The sequence below is a fragment of the Bos grunniens genome, chromosome 25, assembly GCF_055505025.1.
Source record: "Bos grunniens cultivar Pamir isolate PY7600 chromosome 25, Bosgru_T2T1.0, whole genome shotgun sequence".
Lineage (NCBI taxonomy): Eukaryota > Metazoa > Chordata > Mammalia > Artiodactyla > Bovidae > Bos > Bos grunniens.
Genome location: NC_141189.1, coordinates 21,749,365 through 21,767,747, shown reverse-complemented (window position 1 = coordinate 21,767,747; position 18,383 = coordinate 21,749,365). Strand labels below are relative to the sequence as shown.

Below are 18,383 nucleotides of genomic sequence, written 5' to 3'. Positions count from 1 at the left end.
CACCAAGCAGCTGGGTGGGCGATCTCTTCACACTGCAGAATTGACAGCGTCTCACCTCCGCTGAAACCCCGATCCTCAGCCTGGCCTACAAGGTCTTGCCCGCTGCCCCCCACCACTTCTCTCCTGCCCTCCCCTTCAACTCCTCCAAGAACTCACTTCCAGATTTAGGAGGAGTGATATTTATTTGTAAAAATGGTAGCTGATGCTTAGGTGCCAGGCCTTAATAGACACTCTGTATTTTCATTCATTTCAGTCTTCACGGCAACCCTGTGAGGTGGGGACCGTTATTATCTCCATTTTATAAGACGAGGAAACTGAGCCACTGAGACAGTGATTTGCTCAAAGTCACCCAGCTAGAAAGTAGCAGAGCCGAGATTCAAAGCCAGGCATTTTGCTCCAGAGTCCTCATTCTTAACCACCACCGTCTCCTGCCTCTGGGCACTCAGGGTCCCTATCCTTCCTGTCACATTTCCTAACTACTCATTCTGATGGGCTATATGATTGATATCTGTCTCAGCACTAACAGCTGCTGTAGAGGTAGCCAACATACTGAGCACTCAGTCTGTGCTGGGCACTGTGTTTAGCACCTTTTAGGCATTAGTCAATTTCACCCTCTCACAATTGTGCAAAAACTAGGTACAGTTGTCCCTGTTTTGCAGATGGAGAACCTAAGAAGTTGGGAGTTTAAGTAACTTGTCCACTAAGCTGGAAATTCCCAGAGGGAAGAAACCATGTCCATTTTGCTCATCATTGAGTTCAGAGGGGCTAATTAAGTGTCTGGCATACAGTAGGCACTTAATAAAGGTTTTGGGGTGGGCCTAGTGGTAAAGAACTCACCTACCAATGCAGGAGTTGTAAGAGATTCAGGTTGGATCCCTGGGTTGGGAAAATCCCCTAGGGGAGGCCATGGCAAGCCACTCCAGTATTCTTGCCTGGAGAATCCCATGGACAGAAGAGCCTGGTGGGCTACAATCCATAGGGTCACACCAAATCGGACATGACTTTAGTGACTTAGCACCCAGATGGCTGGATGATAAATGGCAAGATGGAAGGGAGGGAGGTGGGGAGGAATGGAAAGAGGGCCAGCCTGCCTGTCTCCAGTGCGCATGCCCTGGTCACAACTGGGAGATCCTGGGATGTGAGGCTGGCGTGGTATCTGACGTGGCTCTCGCGGCTGTCTCTGCAGGAGCCACGATGCACGTGAAGAAGTACCTGCTCAAGGGCCTGCATCGGCTGCAGAAGGGCCCCGGCTACACATACAAGGAGCTGCTGGTGTGGTACTGTGACAACACCAACACCCATGGCCCCAAGCGCATCATCTGCGAGGGGCCCAAGAAGAAGGCCATGTGGTTCGTGCTCACCTTGCTCTTCACCTCCCTCGTCTGCTGGCAGTGGGGCCTATTCATCAAGACCTACCTGAACTGGGAGGTCAGCGTCTCCCTCTCCATCGGCTTCAAGACCATGGACTTCCCCGCGGTCACCATCTGCAACGCCAGCCCCTTCCAGTAGGTGGTCCCTGGAGCACGGCTGGTCTCAGCGGGGCTGCTTCCCTTCATTTTCCTTCCTTCCAGCTTTCCTTCCTTCTTTCCCATTTCCTCCTTTCTCTCTCTCTCTCTGTCTCTTTCCCTCTGTGCAGCAAGTAAGATTCAAAATTCATAAATCTCCTCAGCTTAAAAAGAACCTCCAAAAATACCTGGTAGTGCCTTCACACTAGTGCTTATTTATTGATTCAGTGTGTATTTATTGAGCACCTACAATTGCCACCTACTATTGGGGCTTCCCTTGTGGCCCAGATGGTAAAGAATCCACCTGCAAGGCAGGTTTGATCCCTTGGTCGGGAAGAACTCCTGGAGAAGGGAATGGCTTACCCACTCCAGTATTCTTGCCTGGAGAATTGCATGGACAGAGAAGCCTGGCAGGCTGTGGTCCACAGGATCATAAAGAGTAGGACACAACTGAGCAACTAACACACTACTATTGCCAGGCACCGTTATGGGGCACCAGAAATGCATCAGTAACTAAAACAAAGTTCCTCCTGTTCTCATCACAGCCTCCCAGCGAAAACAGAAATTCATCTTTTCTTCCATAAACATTGAAATCATTCTCATTGTGAGGATTAAACTGGACCTGTATCCAGGGTTTAGTGCCCTCTCCTACAGGAAGCCCTCCAGCCATCTATAGCAACCATGCATTGAGTGCATTTCATAATATTGCCTAAATGCCAGGCAATATGTTGAGTGTTCTTTGGATAATTCATGTCATTCTAATCCACACAACCACTCTGGGGTGGGGGTTGGGGGGCACTACTCTAGTAGCCCCAGTTCACAGGTCAGGAAATGGAGATTCAGAGTGGTGAGGGAACTTGCCCAGAGACACTCAGTGAGCAACTGTGGAATTTGAATCTAGGTCTTATCTGACTCCAGAACTGCCACTGTTTAACCACTGGATGGCAAGGCAGACACCCAAGGAGACCCAGCCTAGTCGGTTTAGGAAAGGCAGGGGGTCACAGAAAAATGCCCCAGGAAATGAGTAGACACTAGCCGGGTGGAATGAAGAGAGTGCTCCAAGTGGAGGACATAGCACATGCAAAGGTCCTGGGGTGAGGCAGAGCCTGGTGCATTCAAGGGGTTGAAAAATGAGCCAGCACGTCTGAGTCACAGAAAGCGTTCTTGTCCAAAAGGAGGTCCTGGAAGAAATCGTACTTCCTGTTTACATTTCCAGTTATCAGAAAGTCACCTCATTCTGGTCATAGGGCTGTTCTTCCTTGCTTGGGTGGGTCTTTGAAGCTACTCAAGAAAACTCTTAATAATTATAATAACACATCCTGCTTATAAGCATCACCCTATTGAATCCTCCAAAAATCCTCTAGGGTAAATGCTTTAATCTCCCACTATTTCACAGATGAGAGAAGAGAGCCTCAGAGAGGTTAACCTACCCACGGTCACACAGATGTTAAGTGGCATGCTGTGCTGGGTTTGGTCACTCAGTCCCGACTCTTTGCGACCCCATGGACTGTAGCCCACCAGGCTCCCCTGTCCACGGGGATTCTCCAAGCAAGAATACTGGAGTGGGTTGCCATGCCCTTCTACAGGGAATCTTCCCAACCCATGGATCAAACTCAGGTCTCCCGCATTGCAGGCAGATTCTTTAACGTCTAAGCCACCAGGGAAGCCTAAGAATACTGGAGTGTGCGTAGCCTATCTCTTCTCCAGGGGATCTTGCTGTACCAGGAATCGAACCAGGGTCTCCTGCATTGCAAGCGGATTCTTTACCAGCTGAGCTACCAGGGAAGCCCATTAAGTGGCATGCTGGAATTCAAACCCAGATCTTACCAAGCTTGACAGCAGCTGTAGACATCCAGGCTATAATAGCAGCCCCCACCCCACAGCCCAGCACATTCCCAGTCCTCCCCTCCCTGTACGCACAGAGGTGGCTGGTTTGGTGATCAGAGAACAGGTGGTGTCAGCGTCTGCAACTGATGTCAGCTCTGGCCGCTGTCCACCTTCATACCAGCACTTGGGCCTATATCTAGGGTTTAGTGCCCTCTCCTACAGGAAGTCCTCCAGCCAGAGTTGACACACACCACCCTGGAGACCACACTCTGGGCAGGATCTTGGATAAATTGGGTTCTGTAGTGACAGGGGTGCAGGGCTTGGAGCCCCCCAACCCAGGGCTTGGTGGAAACACTCATTGGGGTGGACACATTTCTGCCGGACTGACTGGTCACCACTTCCAGTATGGGAACCTCAGGGACTGAGAAGATCCTGGATCCCAACCCCACAGTCTTCTCCCTGCTGAAACTGGCTCCTATTCCCCAAATTGCTGCTGGAGATTTAGGACCTCAGGATCACAGGCCTGCCCCTCTTCCAATATTATACCCCTCCTGGGAGGAAGAAGTCTGAACCCCGTGCACCCACAGATACCAACTGGGGCCCACCAAACCCAGGTTCTCAGCTCTGTGCCTTCTTCAGTGGGGTTAGCTCAGGAAATCACAGCAACTCCCAGAGTTTCTTTATCCACATGGGGTCATTGTAGAATTTTATTTATAAATTAACTCAAAGAAGATGCAGGAAACACCTAGCACCTGACACATGGTGAGGGATCAACAACCATGAGCTCTTAGGATTCTGTCTCTGTAGCATGTGAATTTCATAGGAAAAGAGACTCGATCTGTCTTGTTTGCTATAATATCCTCTGTGCCTTGCACGTAGTATAATAGCCTCTGTGTACTTGGCACATGGTAGATACCCACCAAATACTGGGTGAAGAAAGAGTGAGCAGGTGGTGGAAGGAGGCACGGACGCATGGGTGGGTGGGTCGAGAGGTGGGCACTGGGGGCGGGGAGGAGCAGGCTTCTCACACGTGGTGGCAGCCACGCTAGAGTAGGAGGCGACTGGACTATGGCCGCTGTGCTCTGCAGCTGCCCCTTGCCCCCTTGACTGGCCCTCTCCCCCACCCAGGTACTCCAAAGTCCAGCATTTGCTGAAGGACCTGGACGAACTGATGGAGGCAGTCTTGGGGAGGATCCTGGGTCCCGAGCTCAGCCAGGTCAATGACACCAGGGCCCTGAACCTGTCCATCTGGCACCACACGCCCCTGGTCTTTATCAACGAGCAGAACCCCCACCACCCGGTGGTTCTGGACCTGTTTGAGGACAACTTCAATGGCTCAGCAAGCAACAGCCCAGCACCAGGAAGGCCCTGCAGTGCCCACAGGTGCAAAGTAGCCATGAGACTAGTAAGTGGGGCCCCCTCCCCTGGCACGGCTCAAACAATGGGCCCTCTCCAGTGAGTCCTATGGGAGTCTCTTTCCTTAACAAATCTGGGTCTTGGCTAGGGGAGAGCTGAGCCTCTATCAGACTACATGGACTGAGCGAGGGGGAAGGGGTGGGTGGCTTCCTGAAGAAGGAATTAAGTCTTATTATCAGAAGACAGGGGCATAAGTATTGGGCAGGTGGAAAACCACAGCTATGCTGTACAGTCATTGCCAAAGCATAACTGGACTGCTGGGATGGCTGCAAGCCTGCAGGTGGGAAGAAGGTTCCCTGTCTGTGCCTGGGATCCCTGGTGGCTCTGTAACTGCACAGAGCCCTGGGCCTGACTCCTGGAGAATCTGAAAGGGCAGTTTTGGGCCCAGACCCAAGAATCTATGTTGTTAATAGGCTTCCTGGTGATTCTGATGATCTGCCCTGGTACCCAATATGTGGTCAGGATCTTTCCCCATCAGAGAGGAGGGGGCAGAACCTGAAGTCTCGAGTCCTTCATGGTCCACCCGGCCTCCAGGGGGCTGCCTCTGGATATCTGGGACGGGGCTGGGAGTGGAGTTGGGGGAGCGGAGGGTCAAGTGTGTCTGCTGCTCACGTGTCCATGTGAGCATGAGTGTGGGGCCACTTGTGTGACTCGAGGCATGTGGACACGTGTGTATATAGTTGTGATGCCAGGACATCGTGTGACTGCAGGTGTCAGAAAGATGTCTGTGTGGACGTGACTGTGTGGATGTGTGTGCAAGTGGGTTGGCTCAGGCCTGAGCAATGTTATATGGGGGTGGCTGTTGCTGCAACCCAAGCCTTGTGACTGTGAGTGCCAACACACTGCCCACCGGCCAGCCACTGGCCACCCCAGCACCAAGGTGCCACCCGAGGAAGGGCAGCTGGCAGCACCCTCGCTGCCCTGGCTTTCAGGGTTGGGGGGTCCCTGAGCAGCCCCCACCCACAGGAACCCCTCTCGACACCCCCCCCACCCCCCGCAGTGCAGCCACAATGGAACCACGTGTACCTTCCGGAACTTCAGCAGCGCCACCCAGGCCGTGACGGAGTGGTACACCCTGCAGGCCACCAACATCTTTGCACAGGTTCCAAACCAGGAGCTGGTGGCCATGGGCTACCCTGCCGAGCGGCTGATCCTGGCCTGCCTGTTCGGGGCAGAGCCCTGCAACTACAGGTGAGAGCCAGTGGGCTCCCCGAGGCCGGGGTCCATCCACATCCTGGGTCCACACCCCAGCTCGGCCACTTAGCCGGTTACCCCAATTGTCTGTACCCTGCTGTCTTTGGCTTCTTAGAGGGAGTTTGAGAAGAGGATGCGTTGACGGCCCCATCATGTCCTGAGGGCATCACTTTAGGGAAAGTCTGTAGGGAAAGAGGACGGCGCTAAGGGAGGATGTGGCCTCAGGTGGCGTCTAACCCAAGCGTCATCCCTGTAAACTGCCCTGCAGAGCTGTACTCCCTTAAGCAGGGGGGCGGCCCCTTGCACATGGCCCCATCAGTCACTCCCTGGGTGGTGCCACCCCCGGGAGCATGGGCTGGGGGTCTCCTAACTTCCCAGGCAAGGAGGCGGGAGAAGGGGCAGCCATGAGCTGTTAGCCTCCAATACCCAGCATCTACTGCCCTGTTTTCTCATCCCTAAGATGGAACAATAACCATATCTGTGTCTCATGTAGAGTAAATGAATCGGCTCATGTCAGCACTTAGAACAGAGCCCTAGAAGCCTTTGTCATAAACACCCTTTTCCCAAACAACCCCAGGGTTGAGAAGATGGCAGGATGAGGGCAGCATTAACTCCGAAAGCCTGGGTCCTCTTACACTTGGTCCACAGATCTCCACCTCCTTCCCTGCACCACCACCTCCAGCTTTTGACCATTCAGACCCTGGGACTGAGCACCCAGCTCTGTCCCCAACTCTCGGACAGATTCGATGGGCGGGTCACTTGGGAAGGGAGGCTGGGCACAGGCAGGCGAGCTGCTGAGGCCCCAGTGCCCCCTCCTGGCCTCATGGCAGACCTCCTGGTGTGGCGGGCGCCCCCCCGCCGCCCCGAGTCTGGCCCTGGGCTTTGGCCGGTCCCATTTCCCTGAGGCGCTAGCATCCTCCTGGTCTGGAGCTTCAGATTCCCACACTTCAGGTCTCTGGAGACAGGGACTTTTTGCCGAATCTTGCCGTTTTAGACGAGTGGCAGGCTACTGGTTTCAAACTCCTGGGGACTGTGGCCTCAGCCCGCGTCAGTCAGCTCATGAGCCCTCGGGAACCTCCGTCAAGAATCTGCTGGTTCTGTCGCCCAGAAAGCACAGGCACAGGGCAGGTGTAGGTCGTGTCAAGGAGTCAAGGCGCCCTGAGCAGGCAGAGCTGCCCGCCTAGGTGTTTGTGAGAATCAGAGGAGGAGGGACCTACAGGTGGGAGAGCTGCGTGCTGGCCCCCCACCGACGGCACGCGTCCTCGCTGGCTGGTTGCAGGCTGGGTTCCAACCCCTCTCTCTGGGGAGACTTGCTTCAGAGCCTACCTGCCCCACCACTCCTGGCAGCCCGCCTTAAGGTTGTGGGTACCAGTAAACGCGGTCTGTGCCTATAAATTCATCTTTATCCTCACAGCTGAAAGAGAGAGATGTAATATGGTAATTTAAAACATATGGCTTATCTGCTCAGTCAGAATATGCCCTGAAGTGCGAGTGAGTTGAAAAAGTGGGATCTGTTAGGATCCACTGGGACCTGCTGCCCGGTTCTTGGCACTTTGTGTAAGCATCTCTTAGTGGGATCCCAGGGCTTGAAGATGTGTGTTCTGCACACAGCACGGTCCCTAAACAGAGCCCGCAGCGACTTCCTGGCCTGAGGCAGGGCTGGAGGCAGCCTGGGGATGGTCTCCATGTTGCTAAGATGGCGCCCTCCAGAGCCAGCCCTATTTGGGTCAGCTGACTGAGAAGATGGCTGGCGGGCAGGCAGCACCAGGTGTTGGCCGCATAACTCTGTGGTGTGGCTGTGACTGGGGAATAAATCTAGTGAGGTGGTCAAGGCTGGACTCTGCAGTTAGACCATTGGGTTCAAATCCTTGCTCTGTCTTACCAGCTGTGTGGCTTCAAGCACGCGTCTTAACCTTGATACGCCTCCTTTTTCCTCCTGCATACAATAGGCAACAACAGTGCTTACTCTGTGTGCACGTGCGTGCGAGCTCAGGCATGTCTGACTCTTTGCGACCCCATGGACTGTAGCCCACCAGGCTCCTCTGTCCTTGGGATTTCCCAGGAAAGAATACTGGAGTGGGTGCCATTTCCTCCTCCAGGGGATCTTCCCGACCCAGGGATCAAACCCATGTCTCTTATGTCTCCTACATTGGCGGGCAGGTGCCTTACCACTGAGCCCCCTGGAAAGCCTGTGCCTACTCCACTGGGTTCTTTGGAATATTAAGTGAGTTAATGTACGTGACAGGCTGACAGTAGTGATGAACTCAGTATTACTCTCATTAAACCCGCATTTCACAAGGCACTCATTCTTCAGTAATGATGCCAACGCTCATTGCACCCTTCTTCTGTCCAGGCACTATTCTTAGCACTTCACATGTATAAAATCAGTCAGGCTAACTCTGGCAACCAGCCCTTGTTTTATGTGATACAGCACTGCGCAGAGAGGTTAAGCAACATCTCTGAGGTCACACACCGGGTGAGTAGCCGAGGTGGCAGTCTGAGCCAGGCCCACCTGGCGTCACTTCATCGCCTCATCAGAAATCGAGATCGTCTTCCTTCCTTCCTCCCAAGCTCGTTTCTTCAGCCCTCGGCGGTTCCTTGGCATGGAGACCCTGGTCCACCCATCTCCGTGCTGCTTGTCAGTCCCACAGCCTACTAGTTGCCCATCTTCCTGAATCAGCCTCAGACTCAGCGCCAGAGGACACGTGCCTCTCTCTGCCCTCCCAGTGTTGGGCCCCAGACACTTTGGCTCCCTTACTCTGTCCTGGTCTCCATCCTCTCCACCTCGTATTAGTGAATGCTGAAGGTGCAGCCACTGCAGTTTTAGGAAAGTATGAGCCACGTTTGGACCCTGACACCAAGCCGCCTGGGTTTGAATACCAGCTGGGCTTTCCTGGTGGCTCAGATGGTAAAGAACTCACCTGCAATGCAGGAGACCCGGGTTTGATTCCTGGGTTGGGACAATCCCCTGGAGAAGGGAATGGCTACTCACTCCAGTATTTTTGCCTGGAGAATCTCATGGACAGAGGAGCCTGGTGGGCTACATACCGTCCATGGGGTTGCAAAGAGTCAGACAGGACTGAGCGACTAATACTTTCAACTTTTCTGTTTGGGGGCATACTGCTTAGCTTCTCTGGGTCTCAGTTTTCTCATCTGGAAAATAGGGATGGTGAAATGACCTCACAAGGCTATCATGGGGATTAAGTGAGTTTACATAGATAAACTGTTTAGAACAGTACTTAGCACGTGCTAAGAATTATAGGAGCAATTTAAAGATTAACTTTTTATTGTGGAGTAGTTTTAGATTTATAGAAAAGTTTCAAAGAGAGTACACAGAGTTCCCTGGTACTCCTCACCCAGCTTCCCCTATCCATAACATCTTAGTCATCATGTAATCTATCAAAAGTAAGAAGCCAACCTGGCCACATCACTAGTAAACAAACCTAACACTTTATTCGGATTTGTTGGTTTTTCCTGATGATCTTTTCCTGCTCAGGCTTCCATCCAAGAGACCACATTGCTGTCGGTTGTCATGTCTCCTTCGTCCCTTCCGACTGTGACACTTTCTCAGATTTCCTTGTTCTGGATGACTGTGACCATTTCGGGGTCCTGGTCAGCTGTTTTATAGCAAGCTGTTGGGGTTTATACAGATAAGATGGATTTGGGGGAAGAAGACCACAGAGGTGGAGGGCTTCCTTGTCACATCCTATCAGGGGGTACATGTTAGCCACTCAGAACCACCCGTGATGTTGACCCTCCTCCCTTGGTTAAGGTGGGGTGTGTTGGGCTTCTCCGCCGTGCTCTGTATCATGAGCTCTAAGTTCAGCCTGTACTCTATGGGGTGGGGTGGGGGAAGCAGCACGAGAAGAGAGATTAAACTCCACTTCACCTGGAGAGGGGAACAGACACTATTCGGAATTCTTCTGTACGGAATGTCTTCTGCTTTTGTTTATTTATTCAATCATTTATTTATACTAGTATAGACTCTTGTATATTTGGGTTGTAATCCAATACCACACTATTTATTTTATTACTCAAAATTTTCTAGTGTTGGCCACTGAGAGCTCCTTCAGTTGGCTCCTGTGTCCCTTCGACGTGTCCTCATCCATTTATTTATTGTTTTAGTACTTCCTTGCTTTCTGGCACTAAAAGATGCCCCAGTCCTAGAATCAGCCATTTCTCTGAGAAGCTCCAGTCCTTTTATTGGAGAATGGGATTTAGAAACCAAGCTCTAGGCACATATGGCTTCCCTGATTGCTCAGTTGGTAAAGAATCCGCCTGCAATGCAAGAGCCCCCGGTTCGATTCCTGGGTCAGGAAGATCCCCTGGAGAAGGGATCGGTTACCCACTCCAGTATTCTTGGGCTGCCCTGGTGACTCAGCTGGTAAAGAATCTGCCCGCAATGAGGGAGACCTCAGTTTGATCCCTGGGTCAGGAAGATCCCCTGGAGAAGGGATAAGCTACCCACTCCAGTATTCTGGCCTGGAGAATTCTATGGTCTGTATGGTCCATGGGATCGCAGAGTCGGACACGACTGAGCGACTTTCACGTTCACTTTTTCAGGCACACATGTGTTGTTGTTGCTTCAAGGGTTGGTCCTCCGGTTTCTCCCTTCCCTAAACCGTACTACCCAGTGCCACTGTCGTTGTACGGCTCCCAGCTAGGATGCTCCATCTCCCAGTCTTTGCAGGAAGCTTGCTGGTCTCTGCCTTTATGCCTCATCTCTGTTCCAGGGAAGGTTTGGGGAGGGAAACGCTTAGCTCTGGAGCCAGACTCGGCCAGTGCTGGGAGCAGCCTCTTCAGGTAAAGAACATTTATCAACAAGCAAATAGTTGGCAAGCCTCAGAGTGCAACCTGGGACAGGAGGGGATCTGGCCGCGCCCAGAGCCACCTCCCGCTCCTGGGCGGTAGGTGTCCGAGGCAGCTCCTTGGGAACATCGAGTGCCCATGTCCCAGGGGCGGGGTCTCTCCTTCCAGACCCGGCGCCCGGCTGCAACTGGTTTTCCCTGCTCATTTCCTCCCTTGTGGCCGCAGCCCTGATCCCACCTGGGAGAGAGACTCCACGGTGCCCGCCCAGAGTGGTTTTTTCCCTCTGGACCCCACCCTCACTCCCACCCCCAGCCTGGGGTGCCCTTCATCTACCCCATACCTGCAAAGCTCGGCTACCTCTTACTCATCCTTCAAGTCTCAATTCAGGGCTCATCTCCTTCAGGAACCCTCCCCTGCCTGACCCACTCCCCACCCCCACGTCCACTCTTCCAGGCTTATCTCTGTTGCTACTCTTATCACATATTATAATTTATCCAACAAATATTTACTGAGTGTCTGTCTACCGAGTGCCAGTCTCTGAGGATCGGGGGTGAATTTGTTCAGTGGTTCAGTGTGCTCAGCTTCCAACCCTCACCTTAGTCCTTTTGGGTGGGTTTTGTTGTTACCCCAGTGTTATGGGGGGAGAAACACAGAGAGGTGAAGTGACTTCCCCCAAGCTCACCAGTGAGTAACTGGCAGAGCCAGAATTCAAATTCAGGCAGGCTGGCTCCCGAGCCTGAGCCCTTGGTTCTTTCTCCCTCCAGACAGACAGCTGTCCTCCCTGGGATTATTTTCCAAAGCAAGAGGCCGCTGATAAGCAATTAAGTCAAGAAAATGAGTTCGGCTTCTGATGCATGCCAGCATGGGAATGTTGTTGTTGTTGTTGAGTTGCTAAGTTGTGTCCGACTCTTTGCGACCCCATGGACTGTAGCCTGCCAGACTCCTCTGTCCATGGGATTTCCCAGGCAAGAATACTGGAGTGGGTTGCCATTTCCTTCTCCAAGGGATCTTCCCAACCCACATCTCCTGCATTGGCAGGTGGATTCTTTACCACTGAGCCATGAGGGAAATAAGCAGGTGGAAATGGTCAAGTGACTGGGAGGTGACTTTGCATAGGGAGGTCAGGGGACGTCTCCGAGCAGATGAAACCTAAAGGAGGAGGAGAAACGAGACACTTGAAGATCTGCTCAGAGAATATTCCAGGCACAAGGAGCAGTGGGCCTTGAATTTGAAGACAACATGGAGTGTCTCTGGAGTATAATGAACAAGTGGGAGGAAGCCAAGTGGGGCATTTGCATTTTATTCTGAGAGCAGCAAGGAGCTTCTAGAAGGTTCTAATGGGGGCATGCTATGGGCTGATTCGCAATTTTTTTTTTTTTTTTGGATGTGGACTATTTTTTAAGTTTTATTGAATTTGTTACAGTATTGCTTTTTTTGGCTGCAAGGCATGTGGGATCTTAGCTCAACCAGGGATAGAACCCACACCCCTTCCATCGGAAGGCAGAGTCCTGACCACTGAACCACAGGGAAGCCCATGATTCACAGTTTAAACAGTTGCCCTGACCACTGTGAAGGAGGAAGGTTGTAAGGCAGCAAGAGTGGAGGCAGAGGCTCCTGCAGGAATCGGGGTTGCGGGGAGCTGGCGGCCCTGGACCAGGGTGGGAGCCTTAGAGGTGCAGGAGGTGGGCAGGAAAGAGAATTGCCATGACCCCACTCTGTGGTCTCTCTTACACCATGAGCTTCAAGCGCAGGACTGTCTTGCTGGCCTCCGTGTCCTGAGCCCAGTGTGTGACTCAGTAAGCGTTGGGTGAGAAATGCAGTTTGTCTTTCGTGGTGGAGGACACCTCAGCTCAGAGGCTGCGGAAGCCTCTCACGTGCATGTCAGACAGAGTCAGCTCCTGGATCGGATTTCACCACCTGCCCTGGACCCACCTGATTTGGCTGGCGCAGAGGGTGAGACCAAAGAGACAGGAAATGGCTTCTTAATCCAAACATGGGGACAAATACCTGCTGACCTCATGGGGTTATTGCAAGAATTAAAGGAAAGAACATACACTGAAATCTTCAGCATGACCTGGGGAAATTAGCTCAGTAAATACTGTGGAACAGAAAGCTTAGAAAGTGTGTTTCAGGTATGTTTCTGCAGTATCTGATGCACCGAGCCCCATTCCCTCCTGTTTTTAATAAAATAACAGAAAACCATATAAAAACATCCAAAGACATTTTAAATGCTAGTTCCATTTTTTAAAATATATTTATTTATTTAGCTCCATGGGTCTTAATTTGAGGCACTCAGGATCTTAGATCTTTGTTGCTGCTTGTGGGACCCTTAGTCTCGGGATGCAGGATCTCTTCATTTCGGCATGCAGACTCTCAGTTGCATCATGTGGGATCTAGGTCCTTGACCAGGGTTTGAACCCCGGCTCCCTGCATTGGGAGTGTGGAGTCTTAACCACTGGACCACGAGGGAAGTCCCCTTAAATGCTGTTTTCTATGGAGACTTGAAATTGGGCTTCCCAGGGGGTGCTAGTGGTAAAGAACCCACCTGCCAATGTAGGAGACTTAAGAGACGTGGGTTCCATCCCAGTCCCTGGGTTGGGAAGATCCCCTGGAGAAGGGAATGGCAACCCACTCCAGTATTCTTGCCTGGACAATCCCAAGGACAGAGGAGCCTGGCAGGCTGCAGTCCATGGGGTGGCACAGAGTCGAACACAACTGAAGTGACTTGGCACACGTGGGGACTTGAGAGCATACACATAGAACAGGGTGTGAGGAACTCACACCTGGGTGGTGGGTGTGAGGACCCACCACCCAGATCCAATAAGTGTGACTCTCATCCTGTCATTAAAGCAAATCCAAGACCTCACATCCTTTTCATCTATATGGTGTGTAGAATGTATCTTCAAAGAGAAAGACTTTTGACAGAAGCGCAATCCCGTTTCGCCACCTTAAAAAGGAAACGATTGGTGATTCCTCATTACTATCATCTACCCAGTGGTGTTCAGTCTTGTCAGTGTCAGACTTTTTTGTTGGCCTGTTTGAATGAGGATCCAATTAAAGTCCACAGGTTGGGAATAGAACCAAGTCTTTGAAGTTGCTTTCAATCTGAAGGTTACCTCCCTTTCCCTGTCTCATAATTTTTTTGTTGAAAACACTGGGTTGTTTATTTTCTGGAGTCTGGATTTTGCAGATTGACTTTTTGCGGTATCTTTGAACTTGTTCCTCTGTCTCCAGTATTTGCTGTAAATGGTAGTTAGAGACAGATGTTTGATCCTGTTCACAGCTGGGTGTTGTGGTTGTTGTTTTGTTTGTTGGCGAGGCCACTTTCTGGGCAGCCTGTGCCCTTCCATCGGGACACACAGCATTGGTCACCCCTGTGCATTTTGCCCCAAAGCCCCCAAATCAGGGGAACAAAATGATGACCCTCTAATTGTATCAGTCGCTCTTCAGTTATTAGCTTGATGAAACCAGAACTTAACAGCTATTTTACAACAAAAAAAGTCAGTTGAAGGAAGCCATAGATTAAAGGAGATTTAAAAGGCATATCAACCAATCACATGTCAATGTCGTTTGTATCTTAATTTAAACCAATAAATTGTAAAACCAAAATTGACCTCTACGAGACAATATAAATTGAATGTATAATAATACTAAGGAATTTTTATCAGTTATGTTTAACCTGGTAATAGCGGTGTTTTAGCAGTTCTTATGGGGACTCCCCTGGTGGTCCAGTGGTTAAGCATCCATCTTCCAATGGGGGGGATGTGCTCCAGCGCTCCTGACTTCTGTCTTTGTACCTCTCAGTCCCCGCCTCTGTCTTCATGTGACCTTCTCCTCTGTGACTCCTCTGCCGACTCTTTAAGGACACTTGTGGGTGGATTTAGGACCCACGTGATAAAACCGGTTAATCTCACCTCAAAATCCTTAACTGTGCCTGCGAAGATCCCTTCTCCAAATAAGGTCACTTTCACAGGTCCCTGGGGTTAGGCTGTGGACACCTCTTTTCGGGGGGTCACCATTTAAATGACCACATGGCTTACAAGACCCTGTAGACGAGACAGCTGAAAACATCAAAGAAGCTTCTTTTTTGGGTCTCAAAATAAATAAATAACCCTCAGGGCAGATGGTTTTGACAAAACTTTTGTTTCACTTTTATATATGTATACATCTTATGTATGTGTATATGTTTGTAGGATTGTGATGTAAAATTGTATTTTTAGATCAAAAAAGTTCACAGGCCACTGTAGTTAAATTACACTGGCAAATAAAAGCACAAATTAACCTCAAAAAAAAAAAAAAAAAGAAAGAAATGAAAAGCAACTTCTTCATACTTCATGACTAAGCCAGAGAGCCTGGCTCCTACCCCAAAGAACACTCTCTTTCCCAATAGAGTCTGGGGATCTCCTCTCTGGTGGGTGCATGGCTGCAGGGGAATGGACAGAATGACCTGTCGCTCACTTCTCCATTCCTGAGCCTCTCTGAGCAGTAATCTACCAGCTCCCTGCTGTCACGCACCCGGGGGGTGGCAGTGGGGGTGACATCAGCTGGGATGGGGATGGGCCCTGGCCTCCAGCTGATGGTGTTTCTTTCAGGAACTTCACACCCATCTTCCACCCTGATTATGGCAACTGTTACATCTTCAACTGGGGCATGACGGAGAAGGCCCTCCCTTCAGCCAACCCGGGAACTGAGTTCGGTAAGTCTGTCCTGGAGCCAGAGCCATGAGGTTTTAAATCCTATCATGTGAGGATGAAAGACCAAATGGCCATCAGCCAGATGGTGCAGTGGTAAAGAATCCACCTGCCCAGTGCAGGAGATTTAGGAGGCTTGCGGGTGCAATCCCTGGGTCGGGAAGATCCCCTGGAGTAGGAAATGGCAACTCACTCTACTATTCTTGCCTGGAAGATCCCATGGACAGAGGAGCCTGGTGGGCTACAGTCCATGGGGTCGCAAAGAGTCAGACATGATTGAGTGATCACCAAGCATACACACCATCAGCTGTTGAGGGACAGGACCGAGTTTAGCCAGAGGCCGGCATGCAGAGCAGCAGCATCTACTGGGTACCTCGGGGCAGGGCCAGGTGCCTTCTCAGCTGCTCCCCAACCCAATGCGCAAAAATCCCTGGGTAGTGAGTGACTGGTGCGCCCCTTCTGCTGATGAGCAAAGCAAGGAAGCAGTGGCTGAGAGCACAGGCTTCTGTGACCAGATGGAATCCCAGCCCCACCATTTACCCCCAGGTGATGCTGAACCGAGACTGAACTTCTTGAAGCTCTCGTTTCTGCTCTTGCACAATGAGCAAATGAGCAGAGCAAATGAGCAGAGCATATGGTTCAGACCCCATCACATCATCCTGGCCTAAGGCAGGTAGACCTCTGAGCACAGAGCAATTGGCCTTGCCCCTGAGCCTGGCCAGCAGCAAACTCTCACTAAATGCAGATGTTCTGAGACGTTTTAAGTAACTTTCCCATGATCACACAGTTAGCCTGGGGCAGAGCCCTTACTGTCAGCCTCGTTTCTGTGCAGTTCATGAGAGACAGAGAGAAGGTGAAGTAGTAAACAGAAGTGAGGAAGAGGGAAGTGGTTGATGGCAGAAGCTGCTCGTCTTGGGAGCAGCTGGTGGACTCAGCATCTGCGCCAGGCCTTGGGGAGCAAATCCTTCCTCCCTACCCTTAGGTTCTGAGCTCCCCAGCCATCAAAAGACAGGTGTCATTCAGCAACTGTCAGAGCTGCTGGTCTAGAGGGGTGTGGGTGGGCTACCAACACTTCACCCACCCCGGAGCCTCTGAGGATACTGGGCATCACAGAGATGCCAGCTAGCTCACTCTCTAGTGATGACTGATGATTAAGATCAAAGCTGCCTGTAGAAGTCCATCAACTTCCACTTCCTCGTTGAGTGACCTATGACAAGGTCCCTTACTCTCTTTGGGTCTCAGTTTCCTCATCTGTAAAATGGGGACAATAATTGTACCTATCTCATATGCCTTTTATAAGCCTCAATGAGATCATGTAAATAAAGCCCTGAGCCCAGCACTCAGTATGCAGCAAATGCTCAATAAATGCTAGGCTTCTTGTCCTGCCCAGTCCTTTCTTCTTGCCTGTCTCAGTCGTATCCAACTCTTTTTGTGACCCCATGAACAGTAGCTTGCCAGACTCCCCTGTCCATGGAAACTTCCAGGTAAGAATACTGGAGTGGGTTGCCATTTCCTTCACCTGGGGATCTTCCAAACACAGGGATCAAACCCACATCTCTTGCATCTCCTGCATTGGCAAATGGGTTCTTTACCACTGGCACCATCTGGGAAGCACCCCCTGCCATGATTCATAAAATACTGAGTCTGGTCTCCACCTTCAAGAAGAGAACAGTGGAGTAGGGAAGGAAGACAAATAATAAAAGAAAAATTTCAAAAGTGAGACAGGTACTTGGAAGGCGAGTTCCAGGACAAGGAGAGAGTATGACAGAGATCCCGAGACCCAGTCTAGACAGTCAGGGAAGGCTTCTGGAGGAAGTGATACTTGGACTGAGCCCTGAAGGAAGAGTAGGAGTTTCTAGGTGCAAGGTGAGGCTGGAGACAGCATTCCAAAGAGAAGACAGCCTGACGAAGGCCCAGCAGTAAGAAGGAGCATGGCAGCTGAGAGGACCCTGGAGACGAGAGGCGAGGCTGCCTGGGCTGCAGCCTTGGATCTACCTGCCGTGTGGAAGAGGCCGTGGAGTAGAGATGGGGCAGGCAGAGCCCAGAGTGGAGACCGTGCTGGCTCAGACTAGGAAGTGGGCCTCAGAAAAGGCAAGAAGTCCGGGTTTTCGTAAAGTGGAGCCAGCTTCCTGCATAGACCCTGGCCTTCCCTGGCTGGCGGGGGCTGGGACCAGTGGGTGGTGGGTCTGCACTCAGCCTTGGGGAGCCAGCTCAGGCTGCCCTCCGCCCCATCTTCCCCTCAGGCCTAAAACTGATCCTGGACATGGGCCAGGAAGACTACGTCCCCTTCCTCACGTCTACGGCTGGCGCCCGGCTGATGCTTCACGAGCAGAGGTCATACCCCTTCATCAAGGAAGAGGGCATCTATGCCATGGCAGGGATGGAGACATCCATCGGGGTGCTCGTGGTATGCCTGCAGGCTGTCTGCCCAGTGCCAACCTCCCGGGGCCTGAGAGGAGCAGCTCCGGGCCTCCCCAAGCCCTGGACCTCCCCACCATTCACTCCTGCCTCACCTTCTGCCTGGAACCCCAGCGGGCCCCACGCTTGGGGGAAGATGAGTGCCCCCCACCCCTGGCACCTGCTGGGGCGTCAGCCCTCCAGCCCCTCTGAGCATCCCCTAGGCCCACTTGCTGGATGGGAGGGAGGAACAGAGGGGGGTTCCTAGGGGTGACCAGGGGTCCCCACAAACTACCTCTTACACAGGACAAGCTGCAACGCAAGGGCGAGCCCTATAGCCAGTGCACCAAGAACGGCTCTGACGTCCCCATCCAAAACCTCTACAGCAACTACAACACGACCTACTCCATCCAGGTGGGACGATGGTGGCTTGAGGCCTGAGGTGTCTGGGAAAGCTGGTCCCAGCAAGGCTGGCTCTGCTGGATCTTTGGGACCACAAGGTTCACTGGAGGCTAGGGAACCAGTCTAGTCCTGGTTCTTACCA

At 51.8% G+C, this 18,383-nt stretch overlaps 1 protein-coding gene across 5 annotated transcripts in view; it reads left to right on the top strand.

The window, feature by feature from the left end:
* The window catches only part of SCNN1B (sodium channel epithelial 1 subunit beta), a 78,682-nt gene that overhangs the window by 47,602 nt on the left and 12,697 nt on the right, over positions 1 to 18,383 (top strand). For 4 of the 5 annotated variants that reach the window (XM_086375311.1, XM_086375310.1, XM_086375312.1 and 1 more), the window contains 6 exons: positions 1,187 to 1,505; positions 4,461 to 4,737; positions 5,749 to 5,939; positions 15,344 to 15,447; positions 17,686 to 17,849; positions 18,146 to 18,253. In XM_086375311.1, the coding sequence (XP_086231437.1) occupies positions 1,195 to 1,505; positions 4,461 to 4,737; positions 5,749 to 5,939; positions 15,344 to 15,447; positions 17,686 to 17,849; positions 18,146 to 18,253 (1,155 nt within the window). In that variant the 5' untranslated portion in view covers positions 1,187 to 1,194. The remainder of the gene's footprint in view (positions 1 to 1,186; positions 1,506 to 4,460; positions 4,738 to 5,748; positions 5,940 to 15,343; positions 15,448 to 17,685; positions 17,850 to 18,145; positions 18,254 to 18,383) is intronic. The other variant, XM_086375314.1, reaches the window with a different exon arrangement.